Source organism: Macaca fascicularis, chromosome 13, assembly GCF_037993035.2.
Source record: "Macaca fascicularis isolate 582-1 chromosome 13, T2T-MFA8v1.1".
NCBI lineage: Eukaryota > Metazoa > Chordata > Mammalia > Primates > Cercopithecidae > Macaca > Macaca fascicularis.
The window spans coordinates 35762704-35780935 of NC_088387.1; the positions used below are offsets into that span (position 1 = coordinate 35762704).

At 46.4% G+C, this 18232-nt stretch overlaps 1 protein-coding gene across 1 annotated transcript in view; it reads right to left on the reverse strand.

The window, feature by feature from the left end:
- Positions 1-1621: 1621 nt before the first annotated feature.
- Positions 1622-18232, reverse strand: part of ATOH8 (atonal bHLH transcription factor 8) — a 68479-nt gene continuing 51868 nt past the window's right edge. The window contains exons 3-4 of the mRNA XM_045368962.3: positions 6292-6380; positions 1622-2114 (exon numbers count right to left, since the gene is read on the reverse strand). Of these exons, the coding sequence (XP_045224897.2) occupies positions 1973-2114; positions 6292-6380 (231 nt within the window). The 3' untranslated portion in view covers positions 1622-1972. The remainder of the gene's footprint in view (positions 2115-6291; positions 6381-18232) is intronic.

Below are 18232 nucleotides of genomic sequence, written 5' to 3' on the forward strand. Positions count from 1 at the left end.
TTAATGGTTGCCTAGGGCTGGGGGAGATAGAGGAATTAGGGTGATAGCTAAGGGGTGCTGGGGTATTTTGAATAAATGAAGAAGTTCTATAATTAATTGCAGTGATGAATGCACAGCTCTGTGAATATACAAAAATCCATTGAATTGTACCCTTTAGATGGATGCATTCTCTGGGATGTGAATTATATCTCAATAAAGCTATTTTAAAATGTTGTTCAAGTTTTCTTCATCCTTCTGAAGACACTAACGCTGTTGGCTCTGTGGCCTCCTCAAACCCATGACGTCTCTTTGTGACCATTTGGGTGCTGCAGGTCAGGAATCAGTGATGTTCAACCTCCTTTGCTGAAGCCAACCCCCAGTTCCAGCTGAAGCCAACTTCCCTGACATGCACCCCACCCCACCCCACCCAGCATGGATCCAGCTGTCCTTTCTGCTGCTTGACCAGGCTCCACTTCCAAAAAGCATCTTGGAACCTCAAAGATTACACACCAGCAATCCTCAGCTGCTACCGCACAACACATCACAGCTGCCAGGGAAGACATTGGAAATGTCTTCCAATCTGGTCAGCTGCTGCTGCTCACTCTGAGGCTGGATGGACACTCCCCTGCAGACGCAAGGAAGTGCAAAAGTCAGTGAAGGGGACATCATCTCCTTGACCCAAAGAAAGGCTCCATGCAGCCACCTGCACAGGCCCCTGCAAGGCCAGAGGGAAGACTCTGATGGCTCTTCGGGACCATCCTGTGAGATACCTTCCCACTTCCTCACTTTCCTGGCTACAGAAATCTCCTGTTACCAGGTGTGAGGGTTAATACTGAGCGTCAACTTGATTGGATTGAGAGATACAAAGTATTGATCCTGGGTGTGTCTGTGAGGGTGTTGCCAAAGGGGATTAACATTTGAGTCAGTGGGCTGGGAAAGGCAGACCCACCCTTAATCTGGTGGCCACAATCTAATCAGCTGCCAGAGAATATAAAGCATACAGAAAAATGTGGAAAGGTGAGCCGGGCCTAGCCTCCCAGCCTACATCTTCCTCTCGTGCTGGATGCTTCCTGCCCTTGAACATCAGACTCCAAGTTCTTCAGTTTTGGGACTCGAACTGGCTCTCCTTCCTCCTCAGCTTGCAGACAGGCTATTGTGGGATCTTGTGATCCTGTGAGTTAATACTTAACACACTCATATATATATATTAAAAAATTAGTTCTGTCCCTCTAAGAGAACCCTGACTAATACACTAGGCCTCCAAATGGTTACCGAGGCTAGCTGGCTGTGCCCTGGAGGCTGCGTCCCTATAACCTCAGAACTTCCTTCTTCACATGTCCTGGAGCCCAGCCATAAAGAGAGGGAGAGAAGTTTGCAATGGACAGCGGTGCACAGAGAGACTGACCCACCCTGCCTGGAAGGAAATCACCAGCAGAAGCAGATTTGCCTGAAGCCAGTGGAGCTTAAACTCCAGGACACTCACGTGTATGCGACCTTTTCAATTCTATTGTGATTTGACACCATACTTTGTATGATTTCTATTCCTTTACATTTGTTAAAGTGTGTTTTATTGCCCCGAAGTGTTCTCTCTTGATGTCTTCATCTGCTCAGGTTGCTAAAACAAAATACCATACACCAGGTAGCTTAAACAACAAAAATGTATTTTCTCACAGTTCTGGAGATTGGAATTCCAAGATCAAGGTGCCAGCCAGGTTGGTGTCTGGTGAGGGCTCTTCCCTTGGGTTGCAGACAGCCACTTTCTTGCTTTGTGGTCACACGACCAATGTGGAGAGGGAGGGAGGAAGGGACAGAGAGAAGCACAGGAGAATGCAAGCACTCCGGTGTCTCCTCTTATAATCCAGTGGAGAGCCATGGCTCACACCTATAATCCCAGCACTTTGGGAAGCCTAGACAGGTGGATCATCTGATCCCAGGTGTTCAGGATCAGCCTGGACAGCATGGTGAAACCCTGTCTGTATAAAAAATACAAAAATTAACTGGGTGTGGTGGTGCACACCTGTAGTCCCAGCTTCTCGGGAGGCTGAGGTAGAAGAATCACTTGAGCTGTGGATGCTGAGGTTGCAGTGAGCTGAGATCTCACCACTGCACTCCAGCCTGGGCGACAGAGTGAGATCCTGTCTCAAAAGAAAAAAAAAACACATCAATCCTATTGGATGGGGTCTCCCCACTTAAGACCTCATTTAACTTTAATTACATCCTTCAAGACCCCATCTCCAAATACAGTCACATGGGGGTGAGGGCTTCAACCTATGAATTTTGGAGGGACATAAACATTCAATATCAAACACTTGCTGAATGTTTCACATGAGCTTGTGTAGACTGTATATTCTTGCTGTTGTTAGATGAAGTATTCTGTAAATGTCAATTTAATCCAGACGATTGATGCGGCTGTTCAGGTAAACTATGTAATTACTGATTTTCCACCTTCTGGGGCTGTCAATTACTGATAGAGGGGTGTTGGCCTCTCCAAATATAATAGTGGATTTGTCTGTTTCTCCTTGCGGTTCTATCAGTTTTTGCCTCAGATAGTTTGAGGTGCCTACACATTAAAGATTGCTATGTTTTCTTAGAGAATTGATGTCTTTATTGTTATGTATTTTATTATTATTATTATTAATATTATACTTTAAGTTCTAGGGTACATGTGCACAACGTGCAGGTTTGTTACATATGTATACATATGCCATGTTGGTGTGCTGCACCCATTAACTTGTCATTTACATTAGGTATATCTCCTAATACTATCCCTCCCCACTCCCCCTACCCCCTAATAGGCCCCGGTGTGTGATGTTCCCACGAATTAAAAGAGACTGTCAGAGTGGATAAAAGCAAGACCCCAACTACATGTTAAGAGCAATCTTCTTTAAATATAAAGACCCAGATAGATTCAAAGTAAAGGAATGGAGAAAGATAAACTACGCTGTCACTAATGAGGTAGAAGAATACATAATGATAGTCGTTATGTATTCTTTATCCCTGACGGCTTTCCTTGTTCTGAATCTGCTTTGCCTGAAATCAACATAGCGGCTCTAGGTCTCTTTTGACTAGTGACAGCATAGTTTATCTTTTTCCATTCCTTTACTTTGAATCTATCTGGGTCTTTACATTTACAAAAGATTGCTCTGAACATATAGTTGGGGTCTTGCTTTGTTTTATCCACTCTGACAGTCTCTTTTAATTCGTGTATTTAGACCATTCGCATTTAGTGATTGTTGATATAGTTAGGTTGACATTCTAACATCTTTGCAGCTGTTTTTTGTTTGTTGCACTTGTTCTTACTTCCTTTAAAAAATTTTCTCTCTTTTTCTGCCTTGTCTGGTTTTAATTAAGCATTTTATATGATTCTGTTTTCTTTCTTGTAGCATATCAATTATGTCTTCTTTAAATTTTTTAAAAGTTGCCCTAGAGTTTTCCATATACTTTTACAACTAATGTAAGTCCATTTATAAGAAGACTGTTCCCAATTCCTCCCTCCTATACTTACAACACAATTAACATTCATTTCACTTATCCATATTCTATAATCACCCAACACATTGTTGCTATTATTACTTTGAACAAAGTAATAATCTATCAAAGTAATTAAAAATAAGGCAATTAAAGATTTTATTTTACCTCATTTATTCCTTTTTTTTTTTTTTTTTTTTTTTATCTACAGTCAGCCAATCTAAACTTACTCCTTTTCTGACATTCTCCATTTCTTTAGATCCAAATTTCTGGCCCTATTTCATTTTCCTTTTCTCTGAAAATTTTATTTTAACATTTCTTGGAAGGTAGGTCTAACAGCTACAAATACCCTTTGGGAGCAAATCTTATTTCTCCTTCACTTTTGAAGAATAATTTCATTAGCTACAGCATGTAATGGTTGTTTGTTTCTTTCAACACTTTAAATATCTTCACTTTCAACAAGCATCTTAGAACCTCAAAATTGACACATAAAATTAATTACAAGTTCTAATGGAAAAAGTAAACAACATACAAGAACAGATGGGTAATATAAGCAGAAAGATGAGAAATCAGAAATCTAGGAAAGAATCAAAAGGAAACGATAGAAATCAAAAGTATGGTAGGATGTGAGGCTGGCTAAGTGGGTGTCCCCTTCCTCCCTCACCACTTCACATGCGTTCCTCTTGAAGCTGTGTGCTTGGTGGAAGAGGACAACTTTCCCTGATAGAGGAGGACTGCTCTTCAGTTACAGGCATGCAAATAACTCCCTCTGGGAGGTGATTAGGTCATAACAGTGGAACTCTGCTGATTGGGGTTCATGCCCTTTTAAAAGATGCCCCAGAGAGCTAGCTTGTTCCTTCTACCAGAGGAGAACACAGCAAGAAGATATTGTCTCTGAACCAGTCAAGGAGGCCCTCGCCAGACACTGAAACTGTAGTGCCTTGATCTTGAACTTCACAGCCTCCAAAACTGTGAGAAATAAATATTTGCTGTTTATAAGCCACCTAATCTATGGTATTTTGTTATAGCAATCTGAACAGACTAAGACACATTGCAATTCTCAAATCCATCAACACAGTGAAACAGGTATCATTCCCATTTTACAGATGAGGCAACAGAGGCTCAGAGAGGTGGCATCACTCCCCCAAGATCACACAGATGCTAAGCCACGGAGCAGGGATTTGAATCAATGCTGCCCCTTCATGTCATGCAACTGCACACAGACATTCCCTACCTGACCTGAGATTAGGACTATGGAGACTCACCCACCTCAGAAGCTCAGAAGCTCAAGCTGGCCCTGGTCAGGGGATTGGCTATGCAGAAATCGGGAAACCATTGGAAGGGGACTTCCAGCCACAGGCCTTGACCATGCAGCAATTGGAACAGGCAGTCTGAAGAGATCCTGTTACTTCTAAAGAGATCCAAGTCTCCCAAGCCAAAAAGTTGTTAGACCCAGGCTGGTGTTCACTGCCAGAGCTCTAGTGTGAGTATTCAGGTGGTCACTTAAGAATTCTGAATTTCCATGGTAAATATAATGTTATGTGTTTTTTACCACATTAAATTAAAAAAAAAGAAAAAAAAAAAAAACCCTGAATGTCATTGGAGCACTGTTGAGAAATAGCAAAAGAACTGGAAATTACCTAAATATTCAACAATAATAGCCAACAGTCATTGGGTTCTTGCTATGCGCCAGGGAGTAGTCTAAGCACTTTATGTACATTATTTAATAACATCCTAAAATAAAGTAGGTACTATTATTATATCCATTTTACCAATGAGAAAACTGAGGCAGGCACAGGGAGGTTAGGCTATTACCCCAAGGTCACACAGCTAATGAGTGGTAGACAGGCTGTGCAGGCGGACTCTAGAAGCTGTTACACTAAACCCAGTTTTGGTTGTTTCCACAGTTGATTATAGTTTGCACCTTAATTTTTTTCTTAAATTTCCCCCGTTGCAACTGTTTACATTTTTGTCATATATAAAGTGAAAGAAATCCAGTTATAGAATAATACATGTAGTATTATCTGGGTGGGGAGCATGGCTACTTTGGAGTGTAATCTTACAGTACTTAGCATATGACATAGCTATGATCTGTGATCAAGCAATCTCACTCCTGAGTATATACTTTTATCCTGGGGAATTCACACACAGCTCTAAAAAGACCACGTTTAAGAATATTTATCAGCCGGGCGTGGTGGCTCACACCTGTAATCCCAGCACTTTAGGAGGCTAGGGCGGGAGGATCAAAATATCAGGAGTCCGAGACCAGCTAGATCAACATGGTGAAACCCCATCTCTACTAAAAATACAAAAATTAGCCAGGTGTGGTGGCACGCGCCTGTAATTCCAGCTACTCAGGAGGGTGAGGTAGGAGAATTGCTTGAACCCGGGAGGCAGAGGTTGTAGTGAACTGAGATTGTGCCATTGCACTCCAGCCTGGGCGTCAGAGCGAGACTGTCTCAAAAAAGAAAAAAAATTATCACAGCATGTTGGGCGGCAATCTGAATGAGCAATCCCGGAGAGGGGGACGTACAATGTGGCCGACGCATGCTCCATGGTACTATGTGGCAGTCAGAAGCAACCAACCTGGTGTCTACAGTGCAAGATGGACCTATCTTAAAATCAAAGAGCTGAGCACAACAAGCAAACAGAGAATGAGATCTGTATCAATCAGCATCCAATCAGCAGAGTGGAAACGATGGCAAACATTTTAAATAGAGAGATTCAACACAAAGCATTAGTGACAGAGGTGTTAGAATTGCTGTAAGAATATAAGACTACCTACATATTTCTACCTACAGGAAGCAAAAGGGAAAATGGTATTACCAAGGGGCCCATACTCACCAGCTGCTGCTGCTGTTGCTGCCACCACTGCTACCGTTGCTGCTTGGGAGAGGCGCTGCCAGATGTCCCCTCCCCACTGTTAGCAGAACCTAACAGGCAGAAAGACAAGGGAGTGTTGGAATATAGTTTTCAGATTTCCAGTCCCAGCAGTAGAGAGGATGGCAGAGACGGTGAGAGACAATAGACACGACCCAGCGCACTCCACCAAATAGTTCCCATGTCACCCATGTTTAAACTTCCATGTGACAACGCTGATTACAACCCACGCTCTGCCTAGCAGGACACAGCCACTACTTGCCTAGATGAAGACATACTCATCCTCTCCACGAAAAATTCGACACGAAGGCCACTGCTTCCATCTCTGAGCTACGTTAATTCCTCATATAGCTCAGTCACCAGTCCCACTGGAACTTTCTGCTGTTACCTAAAAACTATACTGTAATGCTAAATGCCACCAACTTTTAAAATGTAAATGATTGGGAGAAAGACAGTGAGGGAAAATGGTGAATGTATTTCACAAGGAAGAAAATAATGCATAGCTCTCACAGTTCACATCTGTAACTGATCATACGTGGATATCAGAATTTCCGTGTTTGTAAGGACACACACCTGTGGCCGTACTTTGGGATTCAACTCTAGGCAGCCAGGATCGGCCCACATCTTCTGTTGAGAACCAAAGTGGCTGAGCAAGTGGGAGTGCTGACCAGACAGCATTCACTGGAGTATGTTAGGAAAATGTTAGCCCTTCTCCAGGGACCTCAGTTGCAGACCCTAGAAACCAAGACCCAAATATCCTCTGACACTGTGGTTAAGAGTGCAGCCTCCGGAGTCAAAGAGCCAAGCTCCACTCCAACTTGCACTACTTCCTAGACGCAAGGCCTTGAGCAAGTTACTAACCTCCCAGTGCTTCTCATCGGTAATGGAAGATAAAATGAGAGTATTACACTATACAAACATTAGCTATTCGTATTAATATCTGTCGTTGTGAACTGTTTTGTTTTTTATTTTAAGGTTTGAGGGCAGTCCAGAAAGGACTACTTACAGTTGCTTCGGTTTTAAATTAATGTTCCATTAAAATGAAATAACCTAGTTATCCTTAGCTGTTATGCTCGGTCTACAAATCTTGTTATTCTGTTTATAAATGGGGCAAAATAAAAACAGCAACCTTCAATTTTCTTTGATTAATGAGCTATTAACTTGAAGACACTAAGTTCCCTTAATAATCATTTGTAAATTTAATTAATTAAATTCTCTTAAATACTGTGAACTGCATTATAAATGTAATATATTACATTTCTTTTGTAAGCACTTCAGTTGCCTAACAGAGCAAAATATCTTCAGATAATAAATTCCAAATAAATGCCAAATAATGCCAATAATAAAAACCAAAGCAAAACAGCCTTAACAAGCAAAATATCTTCAAATAATAAATTCTTACAAATCTAAGACAGAAAATGTTATTAAAATAGTGAAGCATCAGTTTTCCTTGAAATCCCAATAATATTCACAAAAATAAGGTCAATTTTTTCCCTTTATAACTTGAAATCACAAGTCTAATTCTTAAAAAAAATTTTTTTTAAATTTTAGATTCAGAGAGTACGTGTACTTGAGTTATATGGGTATTATATGTGTAAGAGTGGAACCTGGGCTTCTAGTGTACTCATCATTCAGATATTGAACATTATATGCAATAGGTCATTCTTCAACCCTTCTCCCCACTTCAGCCCTTCTCCTTGCTCCCAGCCCCGTCCCCATTTTTGGGGTCCCCAGTGTCTATTATCTCCATCTTTACAGCCATGTGTACCCATTGTCTAGTTCCTACTTACAAGTAAGAACATGAGGTTTTCTATTTTCTGCTTCTGAGTTAGTTCACCTAGGATAATGGTCTCCAGCTCCATCCACGGTGCTACAAAGGACATGATCTGGTTCATTCTTGTGGCTGCATAGTATTTCATGGGGTATACAAACCACATTTTCTTTATCCAATCAACCACTGGTGGACACTTAGGTTGGTTCCAGGACAAGTCTAAATTCTAGTACATATTTAAAACTGGAGGTAACAGGCCAATCTGTCGGTCTTTAATGTTAGATTCTTTAGACTGTTACAGTATTTTAAAGAAACAAACATACACAGATTACTCCTAAACTTAGCATGAAAGTTTTGCTTCTAAAGGCTTACCTTATTTCACTATCTTCATGTTTAAACTCAAGCTTTCCCAGGTTAGAAAAGGGCTCTCGAAGCAGCAGGTGCGCCATCTCCAGCAGGACAAGGGTGCCACCCTTGGGTAACGGGTGACACTGGGCTGACAGTTTTATTGCCACGAGTGCTTTTTTGGGGAGGTCGGGGGGAGCTTAGTGTCCTCAAGTTGAGTTAATAGCTCATTAAAGAAAATTAAAGGTCACTTCTTATTTTGCCCTATTTATAAACAGAATAACAAGATTTGAGGACTGAACACAACAGCTAAGGATAACTAGTCTCTAATTTAGATATCTAACCAAATCTCCTGGTTAGAGATTCAAAACTGAAGACTGCAGATCTGGCTGCTGCAGAGTCCAGAGGGCCACAGTTGGACCTGCCAGGCCCTTTTTATAGCTGTGATGACAACAAGTGGCCCCAAGTTCATTCTTCTCAGATAGGATTGGCTTTGCATCCAGGCTCCTGGGCATTTAGCCCCTTCCCCAATTTTCTATAACCTCCTTTTAACTTTCACCGCTTCAGGTGGGGAGTGGCATGCCACATTCCTCACATCCAACCCCTTGCCTCAAGTTTCTGCAAATGGAGTCAACTAACCTGCTCCCTGTCTGAGCCGTGTCTTGTTGGTTTCAGTTGCAGCATGCAGGGCTCTCCAAGGACACAGCGCTTTGCCACGGGCACGTGTGGCTACCCCGCACAGAGTTTAGAGGGCCAGGAACTTTTCCTGAGATGATCATTTGTCTTTTGTTTTTGACATATTTTCCTTCCCTGTTCAGCCAACCTTTCCTGCTTTTATTTTCTGGAATCTGGAGCAACTGAAGGCTGTTAGGCTGGGGGTTGGGGAGGGTAGGAAAAGGTTTGAGGAAGGTTTTGAGAGAACTCCATGGCTGGGAGCAGCAGTGCCTGCTGAGGTGGGGGTGGGGGGGCAGGACCTCAGGTGGCATGGCCAAGCTGTAGGGGACCTCAGGGGAGTGAGTGGCATGGCCTCAGGCACCAGGCTGCCAAACTGGGCAAGGAGGCAGCTCAGCCCCCCTGAGGCTTGGACACGAAGCTCTCACAGTGGCCCTGACGCACTTAACGTTTAAACACTACCCCCTCACACCCATTTTCTGGCATCACTTTAGACTCCCTGGCTCTTGCACAGGCCTAGGGAGGAGCAGCACCCACTCCCACCTCTAAAAGCAAGTCAGAATGAAGTTTTCTGCAGCCCAGCCAGAGGCGGAGTCAGATCTAATTTGATTTTAATAAAATAAAGAAGGGTACTGTTTCCAGCATCCCTGAGTCCTGTTACATTTTGCATAAAATGATTCGGTCTGGGGTAGAAGGAAGGGCATTGCAGGATGGGTCTGGCTCCGCCATTTAATAGCTGTGGGACCCTGAGCAACTTTCTGCACTCCTCCTAGCCTGTTTTCTTATTTGGAAAAGGGAATGAGTTTCCCACCTACCAGGGTCCCTCCTGCTCCTGAGCCCTGGCTGCTTGAAGTGGAGGCGCTGTTCATGCCGGGTGTGAGGATCCCCCTTCTCCTGTACCGCGGATGCCAGCCCAGCCTGGCCAGCAGAGGGCGCTGCCACGCCATGCAGACTGTTTCTGCTCCAAGTCCACCAGCTCTCCCGGGGGTACAGTACCAGCAGCACGTGGTGGCCAGTGTGCATTCTCTCCTGTTCACTGGAGCAGTCCAGATGCCCTGACCCTCGATCTGCCAATTTTTAGACACAAGTAACATGCCCCTGGGTTCTCTGGCCCCCTTAGGATCCTTACTCACAGATCCTCAGCTGCCTTGGCACCATGCCCTTCTGGAAGCCCCTGGGGTGGCTCACGTGTGGTCCCACACCAGTCTGCACCCATAGGGCACCACTGCAGCTCTGCCAGATGTCTGGGGTATCCCACATGGCACTCCAGACTCCCAGCAGCCTTCATCAGTACATGCATCCCTCCCCCAAGCTTCAAAGGTGTGAAGTGTTTGGGGCCAGGAACACCCCCCACTCTAAGGGGTGGGGAGAGTCAACTACGAGTCCTGCAGAGGCCAGACCAGGGGACGCCAGCCTTTCCATCATCAACTCTTCCCTTCTTACTGCTGGGCCAGCTCACTGGGTCATCCTGTCACCCCTCAAGTCTAGCTCCCCACCACAACTGTGACTCCCACTTAAACCAACACTTCCGCTCCCACAGTGTGCCAGGTGCTCTCATACCTCTCCTGTCTCTCAATCCCAAAGTAAAATCTACATGATCACTGCCATGGGGAAACTGAGGCTCACAGGAAGGTTAAGTGATTTGCCCAAGACCTCATGGAACTGCAGTATCAGGACCCACACCCAGATCTCTGGATTCCAAGGGCCATGTTATTTCCACGAAATTGTCATGCCTCTTGGGTGTGGGCACTGGGGGTTTGGGTTGTTTGGGGGAAGCAGGATGACAACTCTAGCTGCCCAGCAGAGGTCTGGGAGATCCACTATGTGGTCTCAGGCCTGGCATGGCCCATGCTGAGGTTGGCGTCATGCGGCTCATGGGCAGGCCTGGAGCCCCTCTGATCCCAGAACGGAAACCTTTGCAGGCTGCTGGTATAAGGCAGCCCAGCCAGGAGCTCACATGCCTGCAAGGTCTCTGCCGTTACCTGAGACAGCATGGGGTCCTGGGAGGCCCTGATGACAGAACAATTAAGGGGATTGTAGGGGGAAGGGTGGGCAGGGGAGTCACACCCCCACATGCTTGGCAGCAGATGTCAGGAACACCGGGTGATGCCCACATTGTCTCCTGCCTCCTTATACAAACTGTCTGGGGCTTCTCTTTTTCCTTCGCACAAGTCACCAGTGAGGATAATGTCCCCAGTCACCCAATATTTACCACCAGTGAAAATTCATTTCCACAAATGGGAGACCCTGCTCTGCACAAAAGACTAGACCAGACCTGTAGGGTTTTGGGCTTTTTTGTTTTTGTGTTTTGAGATGGAGGCTTGCTCTGTTGCCCAGGCTGGAGTGCAGTGGCATGATCTTGGCTCACTGCAACCTCTGCCTCCCAGTTCAAGCAATTCTCATGCTTCAGCCTCCTGAGTAGCTGGGATTACAGGCGTGTGCCACCATGCCTGGCTAATTTTTGCATTTTTAGTAGAGACAGGGTTTCACCATGTTGGCCAGGATGGTCTTGAACTCCTGACCTCAGGTGATCCACCCTCTTTGGCCTCCCAAAGTACTGGGATTACAGGCATGAGCCACTACGTCTGGCCTCAGATCTGTAGGGTTTGACGAAGGACCAGAATGAGGGAAACAAACACATCACAGACCAGCATGGCCCAAGTCAAAAAGAAGGGAGGCTGAAGGCACTGGTTTTGGGTGGAAGTGTTGCAGCTCAGAGGAGCCAGCCTCACCGGAGGGGTGGCCAGCGAGTGGCCTGATGCACAGGCAGGCAGCCAGCGAGCTTGGGAGTGGGGGAAAGGCTGAGCCAAGGCAGAGAGGTAGGAGGGGGCAGCTCGGACACTTGGTGGGCCAAGGTGGGAAGTGCTTGAGGGCACTTGGCAGGGCTGGAACTGGGACAGTGGGATGAGGCCCAGGTGTGGGAGGCCGGTGCCAGGCTGAGGATGGCATGGACACACAGCTCACCAGCAGCTCTGGCCACCAGTTCCTCTGTTACAGTTCAGAGTGTGGCAAATCACCTGCATGATGAAAATGATGGCCTGGGTTCAACTGTTCATTTGTTCAGTTGACTGGCCAGCCAGTCACCAGCTTTGTGACCTTGGGTAGGTCAATCAATTGACCTAGTTTCTGCCCTTAAAATGGGGTTAAAGTATTACCTCATGGGGCTGCTGTGAGGATTAAATGAGTTGATTTGTAGGCAGCACTTAGCATGTGCCAGGCTCAACAGGATGCTATCACTATTAATCCATATAAATATTAACAGCTACCATTTAGTGAGCACCTACTATGTGCCAGGCTCTGAGCTAGTTCCCCACCTACATCATGTCTTTAACCTCCAAGGTAACTTACCATGATCAAGCCCATTTTACAGATGAGGAAATAGAGGCCCTTCCCCACAGTCACAGTGCTGCCAAGTGGGGAGCCGGGATTCCACCCAGGCCTGCCTAACTCTCAAGCCCAGGATCTCAGGATCCAGGATCCGAGAGCTGCATCTTTCTGCAGGGGAAGGGGCCTGGGCCCTGCAGAATGTGTGGTTTATGGACCACAGGGATTTCTGAACCCAACTTTGGACGCATGTGTGCCTGGCACGTGCGGGGCAGGAGAAAAGCTTAGTTCCTTCCGTTGCGCCTCAGCTCACACACTCTGCAGACCCTCCTGGCGCCCACACCCAGGAGTGTTGGTTTCAGGCGACACATCGTGATGCCTGTTAAAAGCAGAGCAGGGGAAAGGAGCCCTTGAACAGTCCAAATGTGTCCCTCGCCGCGCCTGATTCTCCCAGAGCCCCGGCGCGCCCAGACAGAAGTTGTGTACACAGGATTTTAGTATTTCCTCTCCGGCTCCAGCCCCAATTTGAGGGCCTGTAAAAGCTTGAATGGCGTCCAGTGCGGCGTGGTTTGCCTAAGCTCGGCTCCCGGCGCTGAGTCAAAGCAGCCCACACAGGGACCGGGGCGCCTGCTGGGGGAGGTGGGGGGCGCCTGCGGGGGCGGGGGGAGGCCGGGGACGCCCACACCCACTCCGGGCCCAGCCGCCGCCTTCCAGCCGCCGGGGCTGGCCCTGCTGCGGCTGAGCAAACCTGGGGACTCAGGATACACTCGCGGCGGGAGGCAAGGACGTGGTTGCATGACCCCTTTCCTCCGCCTGCACTTGGGAACCTCTCCCACCTCACTGGGATGGGGGCGGGCGGCGCTCGCTGTGGCTGGGAGGCCGCTTCAGATGTCTTCTCTGAGGCTAAGAGGCTCTTCCAGTCCCTGATTTTTAAACATGCCTCCAGCACCCCTCTCCCTGCCAGGCATCACCCAGTACAGTGCCAGACTGACCCACTGTGGGAGTCTAGGTAACTCACTCACTCTCTCTAGGTCTCAGTTCCCTCATCTGTAAAACCAGGGTGGGCTTGGGCTCCATCTCTGGCTCCTGCCATACCCAGCACCTTGGAGTCTAAGAAGATTGGGAGCCACCTGGGCGTAAATGCAGATAAGGTGCCCATGCTCTCTGGAGAGGACAAAGGTTGGTGGGGGTGGGGAGTTTGTCTCCAGGGGCTGTGACACCATGGCACCCACAACCAGCCAGCAAGGGGAGGAGTGTGTTTCAGGGTCCAGCAGATCTAGGGGCAAGTGGCCAGGTGTGAAGGTGACAGCTGGGGAAGCTCTGAGCCCCTCACTCTCATGAGCCTGTGGTCCCTGGCACCCTGAGCACAATGGCCTCTTGTCCACACAACCCATGGGTCAGGCAGGGCCTGGGCCTGGCACCTGAGGAATCACGGTAGGCACGGCCATGCTGCATAGCCTCTGCTCTGCAATTTCCAGATCCAAAAGCTCGGAAAACCAGCCGTACGTGCATGTGTGTGAGCATGTGTGTAATGTCCAGGGCTAAATCTGACCTGAACAGAACTCATCTGGTGACTTGAAGTGACACGAGATAATTTTAGTCTGTATTTATCTCACTCCTTGGGAGTATTTATACCTTACATTTGTGAATATTAATTACATGAATATAAATGTATTTGATGACAGAGTCTGCCCCACATCCTGTTGGGGGAGGGAGAGTTACATAATAAACACCATATCCCTAGATAACTTTTCTAACTCCCCTTTAAAAAAAAATACACAACTTCAAAACGTCCTGGACCCAAGGGTTTCTGATAAAAAGCTGTGGACCAGTGAAAACCATAAAAACGACAGAGCCAGAGAAATGGCAGTGGCAATGATTCAGGGGGTTCTTCATGTATTCCATGCAATGACACCCTGGGGGATGGGATCTGCTGGCCCCTCAGCCCATCAGGAACATGTTGCAGGACTAAGAGTGACTTAGGCGTTTAAATATATGAATGCTTCTGACCCCCAAAGCACATTTGCTTATGGGTGGCTGAAGGGAATTTTTTTTTTTTTTTTTTTTGAGACATGGTCTCAGTCTGTTGTCCAGGCTAGAGTGCAGTGGCACGATTATGGCTCACTGTAGCCTCAAGTTCCCAGGCTCAAGCCATCCTCCCACTTCAGCTTCCCGACGAGCTGGGACAGGCGCACACCACTATGCTCAGCTAATTTTTGTATTTTTTGTAGAAAAGAAGTCTCACTGTGTTGTCCAGGCTGGTCTCGAACTCCTGAGCTCAAGTGATCCACCTGCCTCCGCCTTCCAAAGTGCTGGGATTACAGGTGTGAGCCACCGTGCCCAGCCAGGATTCTTTTGGTCTCATTTTGTAGTAATTACGGATTCATAGAAAGGTGCAAAGAAATGTACAGGAAGGTCCCATGCACCCTTCACCCAGGTAATAAAGACAACTTACCCAAGGTCACTGTGGTTTCCCAAGGTCACTGTGGTGGTCATAAATGCACTCCCCCCTCTCTGTCTTCCAGGTCCATGGTAAGATCACACTCAGAGCCCCTCTGAGGTGGGGCAGGGCCATGAAACTGGACCTGGCCAATTTGTTGTGAGCAGAAATTACGTGAATTTCTCCCAAATCAGGGCATTTAAATGTCATAGTGAGGCTGGACACAGTGGCTCATGCCTGTAATCCTAGCAATTTGGGAGGCCGAGATGGGCGGATCGCTTGAGGCCAGGAGTTTGAGACCAACCTGCCAACATGGTGAAACCCTGTTTCTACCAAAATACAAAAATTAGCTGGACGTGGTGGCGTACACCTGTAATCCCAGCTACTCTGTAAGCCAAGGCAGGAGAATCGCTTGAACATGAGAGAAGGAGGTTGCAGCGAGCTGAGATTACGTCACTGCACTCCAACCTGGGCCATCAAGTGAATGAGACGCTGTCTCAATAAATAAATAAATAAATAAATAAATAAATAAATAAATAGGAAAGACCATAGTAAACCCTCCAGATCTCTTTCTTTCCCTCTGTCATGGCAACCAGCAAGTTAGAAATGGTGGCTGCTCCATCAGCCTGGGTCCCAGAGTGGGGAGAAATGGAGCAGAGCCCCGGTGAACTGACAATGGACATTCAGAGTGAATAAGAAATGTATCTTCATGTTTAAGCAATTATACTTGTAGGGGCATTTGTTACCACACATGACTCAGCTTATCACCTAGTTGGATTCCGGAAGATTCCAGGTCCTCCTCGTTCCGCAGTCAATGCGCTTTGCTAGGAGTTTTCATATGACCTTCCCATCTATTCTCAAGAGTCCTCATGGCTTACTATCACGTGCCGCAAGAAGAGACCAGATTTCCAGGAGCCCCCTCTGCTACCAGAACACCAGGCTCTAGACAGTCGCTGTCCCCAGGACCCCTGTGCCAGCTCAGCTTAGAAACGGTCAGTAGGAACTCGGTGATGGTGCTCACATCCCACTCTGCTTAGCACTAGCCACTGCCCCCACCCAGGGCCTGGATCTACTTCAGAGGGCCCCTCTAGGATGGACAGGGATGAACTGGGACCCACTGAGGCAGAGACCTGGAATGGGAGTGGGGAAACACTCCCCACATTGTGAAGTGGACTTCACAGTGTCAGGTGCAGAAGGCCAGATGTCTGAATTTGTGCCATGCACCAGGAGTTCCTATGGCAGAAGAAACAACATCTCTGGCCATGTCTGGGGACACGCCTCTGCCTGTCAATATCCATTTCCCCTTCTTCCTTGTAACAAACCCAATTCATTTGGAATGGAAATGGGCCTGGTCCCACAAAGAGGCTCCACCACTAAGCATGACAAGCCTGCTTCCCAGTGCCCCAGCCCATTGCACCCAGGATTGTGCCATAAGATATAGGTGGAAGTCAGCTGGAGTCAGGGGGTGGGGTGCAAGTGTCAGGTAAAACTGGTTTCGTGACAAAAGGGGACAGATGCAGCTGGTGTGGACCTCTCTTTCCACCTTTCTGCCTCTGTTTTCTTTTGAACATAGACACGATACTTAGAGTTGTACCAACCACATTGAGACCATGAGGAGAGGCCATAAGAATCTCAGAGTTGTCGAGTTACCACAGCAAAGTCAGCAACCACCGTTTACTGATTTCTTATTATGAGAAAAATGCACCCATGTGTGATTAAACTTCTAGAACCAGGTTTCCTGTTACCTGCAGCCAAACGCCTTCCTAACTGGTTCAGTGCCTAGCAGGGAGTTAGAAGAAAGGACTTCTTTTACCAACTCCTGGACTTCTCTTTCCTTATCTGAGACCACATGTCCCCCAGATCAATCCTGTCCCTAGAAATTGTCCCTGATCAATTCCGTCCTTGTAGCAGGAGGTCTGATGTAATCAACCCCACATCCTGGACCCTGATAGCCGTCTTTTGTACCTTCCACATTGCCACCAAAGTGATCTTTCCAAAACCATGGCACCCCTCTGTCAAAAAATTGTATCACTCAAATTCCTTCCCAAGCTTTCAAGGCCCTTCCCACGCTGAATTCAACTGACCTTTGCAGTTCTCTATCCCTTTACCCCTCACCAGGCAGCCCCCTCCCATGACTTCACCTCCTTCACCCCGCATCCACCATGGGCTGAAATGCTTGTTACCTCCTTTGCATGCTTCTTGCATACATTTGTGACAGCAAGTGCCATGATACTTATAATTAATTGTTTATAAATCTTTTCCTTCCAGAGAGTGTGTGCTCTGAGGACAGGGGTCAATCCTTACTCTATTTGTATGTGTGTCACCTTCTAGCATAGCCAGTACTCAAAAAAAAAAAAAAAAAAAAAAAAAAAAAAAAAAACCCAGCCTGCTGAATAAATAAAACCCCATGCTTTGGTTGTACATTGAATATTAACCTTGAGCTTCTTCTTTGGGCTCTACATGGAGTTGCTCTTCAGGTAACCTGTGAAGCTCCCCACTATAAAGAAAGGGCTTGCTCAGTTTATTATTAAACAATATTTATTGAGCAACTACTATGCACTTGTATCAGTTAGCTATCACTGCATTCATGCTGTGTAAAAAAATATTTTTAAAAAATTCCAGTGGCATATGACCATGACCATTTATTTCTTACTTGTCTGAGGGTTAGCTGGAGGTATTACAGCGTGCTATTATTACAAGCCCCACTTTTCAGGTGAGGAAACCAGAGGTGCAGAGAGGTAGAGGTAGAGTCCAATTTTGCACAGTTGATAAGCAGCAGAGCCAGAATTAAAATGCAGGAAGCCTGGCTCAAGTTGGATTCTTAACCACGATGTTGCACTGCCTCTCCATCTTGGACAGTATCCCACCTCTGTGCATGAATAACTTACTCATTAAAAAAAAAATCACAGCCTAATATTTCAATAAATGGATGTTAATATATCATATCATATGTCGTATGCAGCTGGTCTGATATGGTTTGGCTATGTGCTCACCCAAATCTCATCTTGAATTGTAGCTCCCATAATCCCCACATGTTGTGGGAGGGTCCTGGGGGGAAGTAATTGAATCATGGAGGCGAGTTTTTCCTATGCTGTTCTTGTGATAGTGAATAAATCTCATGAGAACTGATGCAGTTCCCCCGCACACACTCTCTTGCCTGCCACCATGTAAGATGTGGCTTTGCTCCTACTTTGCCTTCCACCATTATTGTGAGGCCTCCTCAGCCATGTGAAACTGTGAGTCCACTAAATCTCTTTTTCTTTACAGATTACCCAGTCTCTGGTATGTCTTTATCAGCAGTGTGAGAACAGACTAACACCACCTCTGTGCGTCAATATTTTACTCATTTTTTT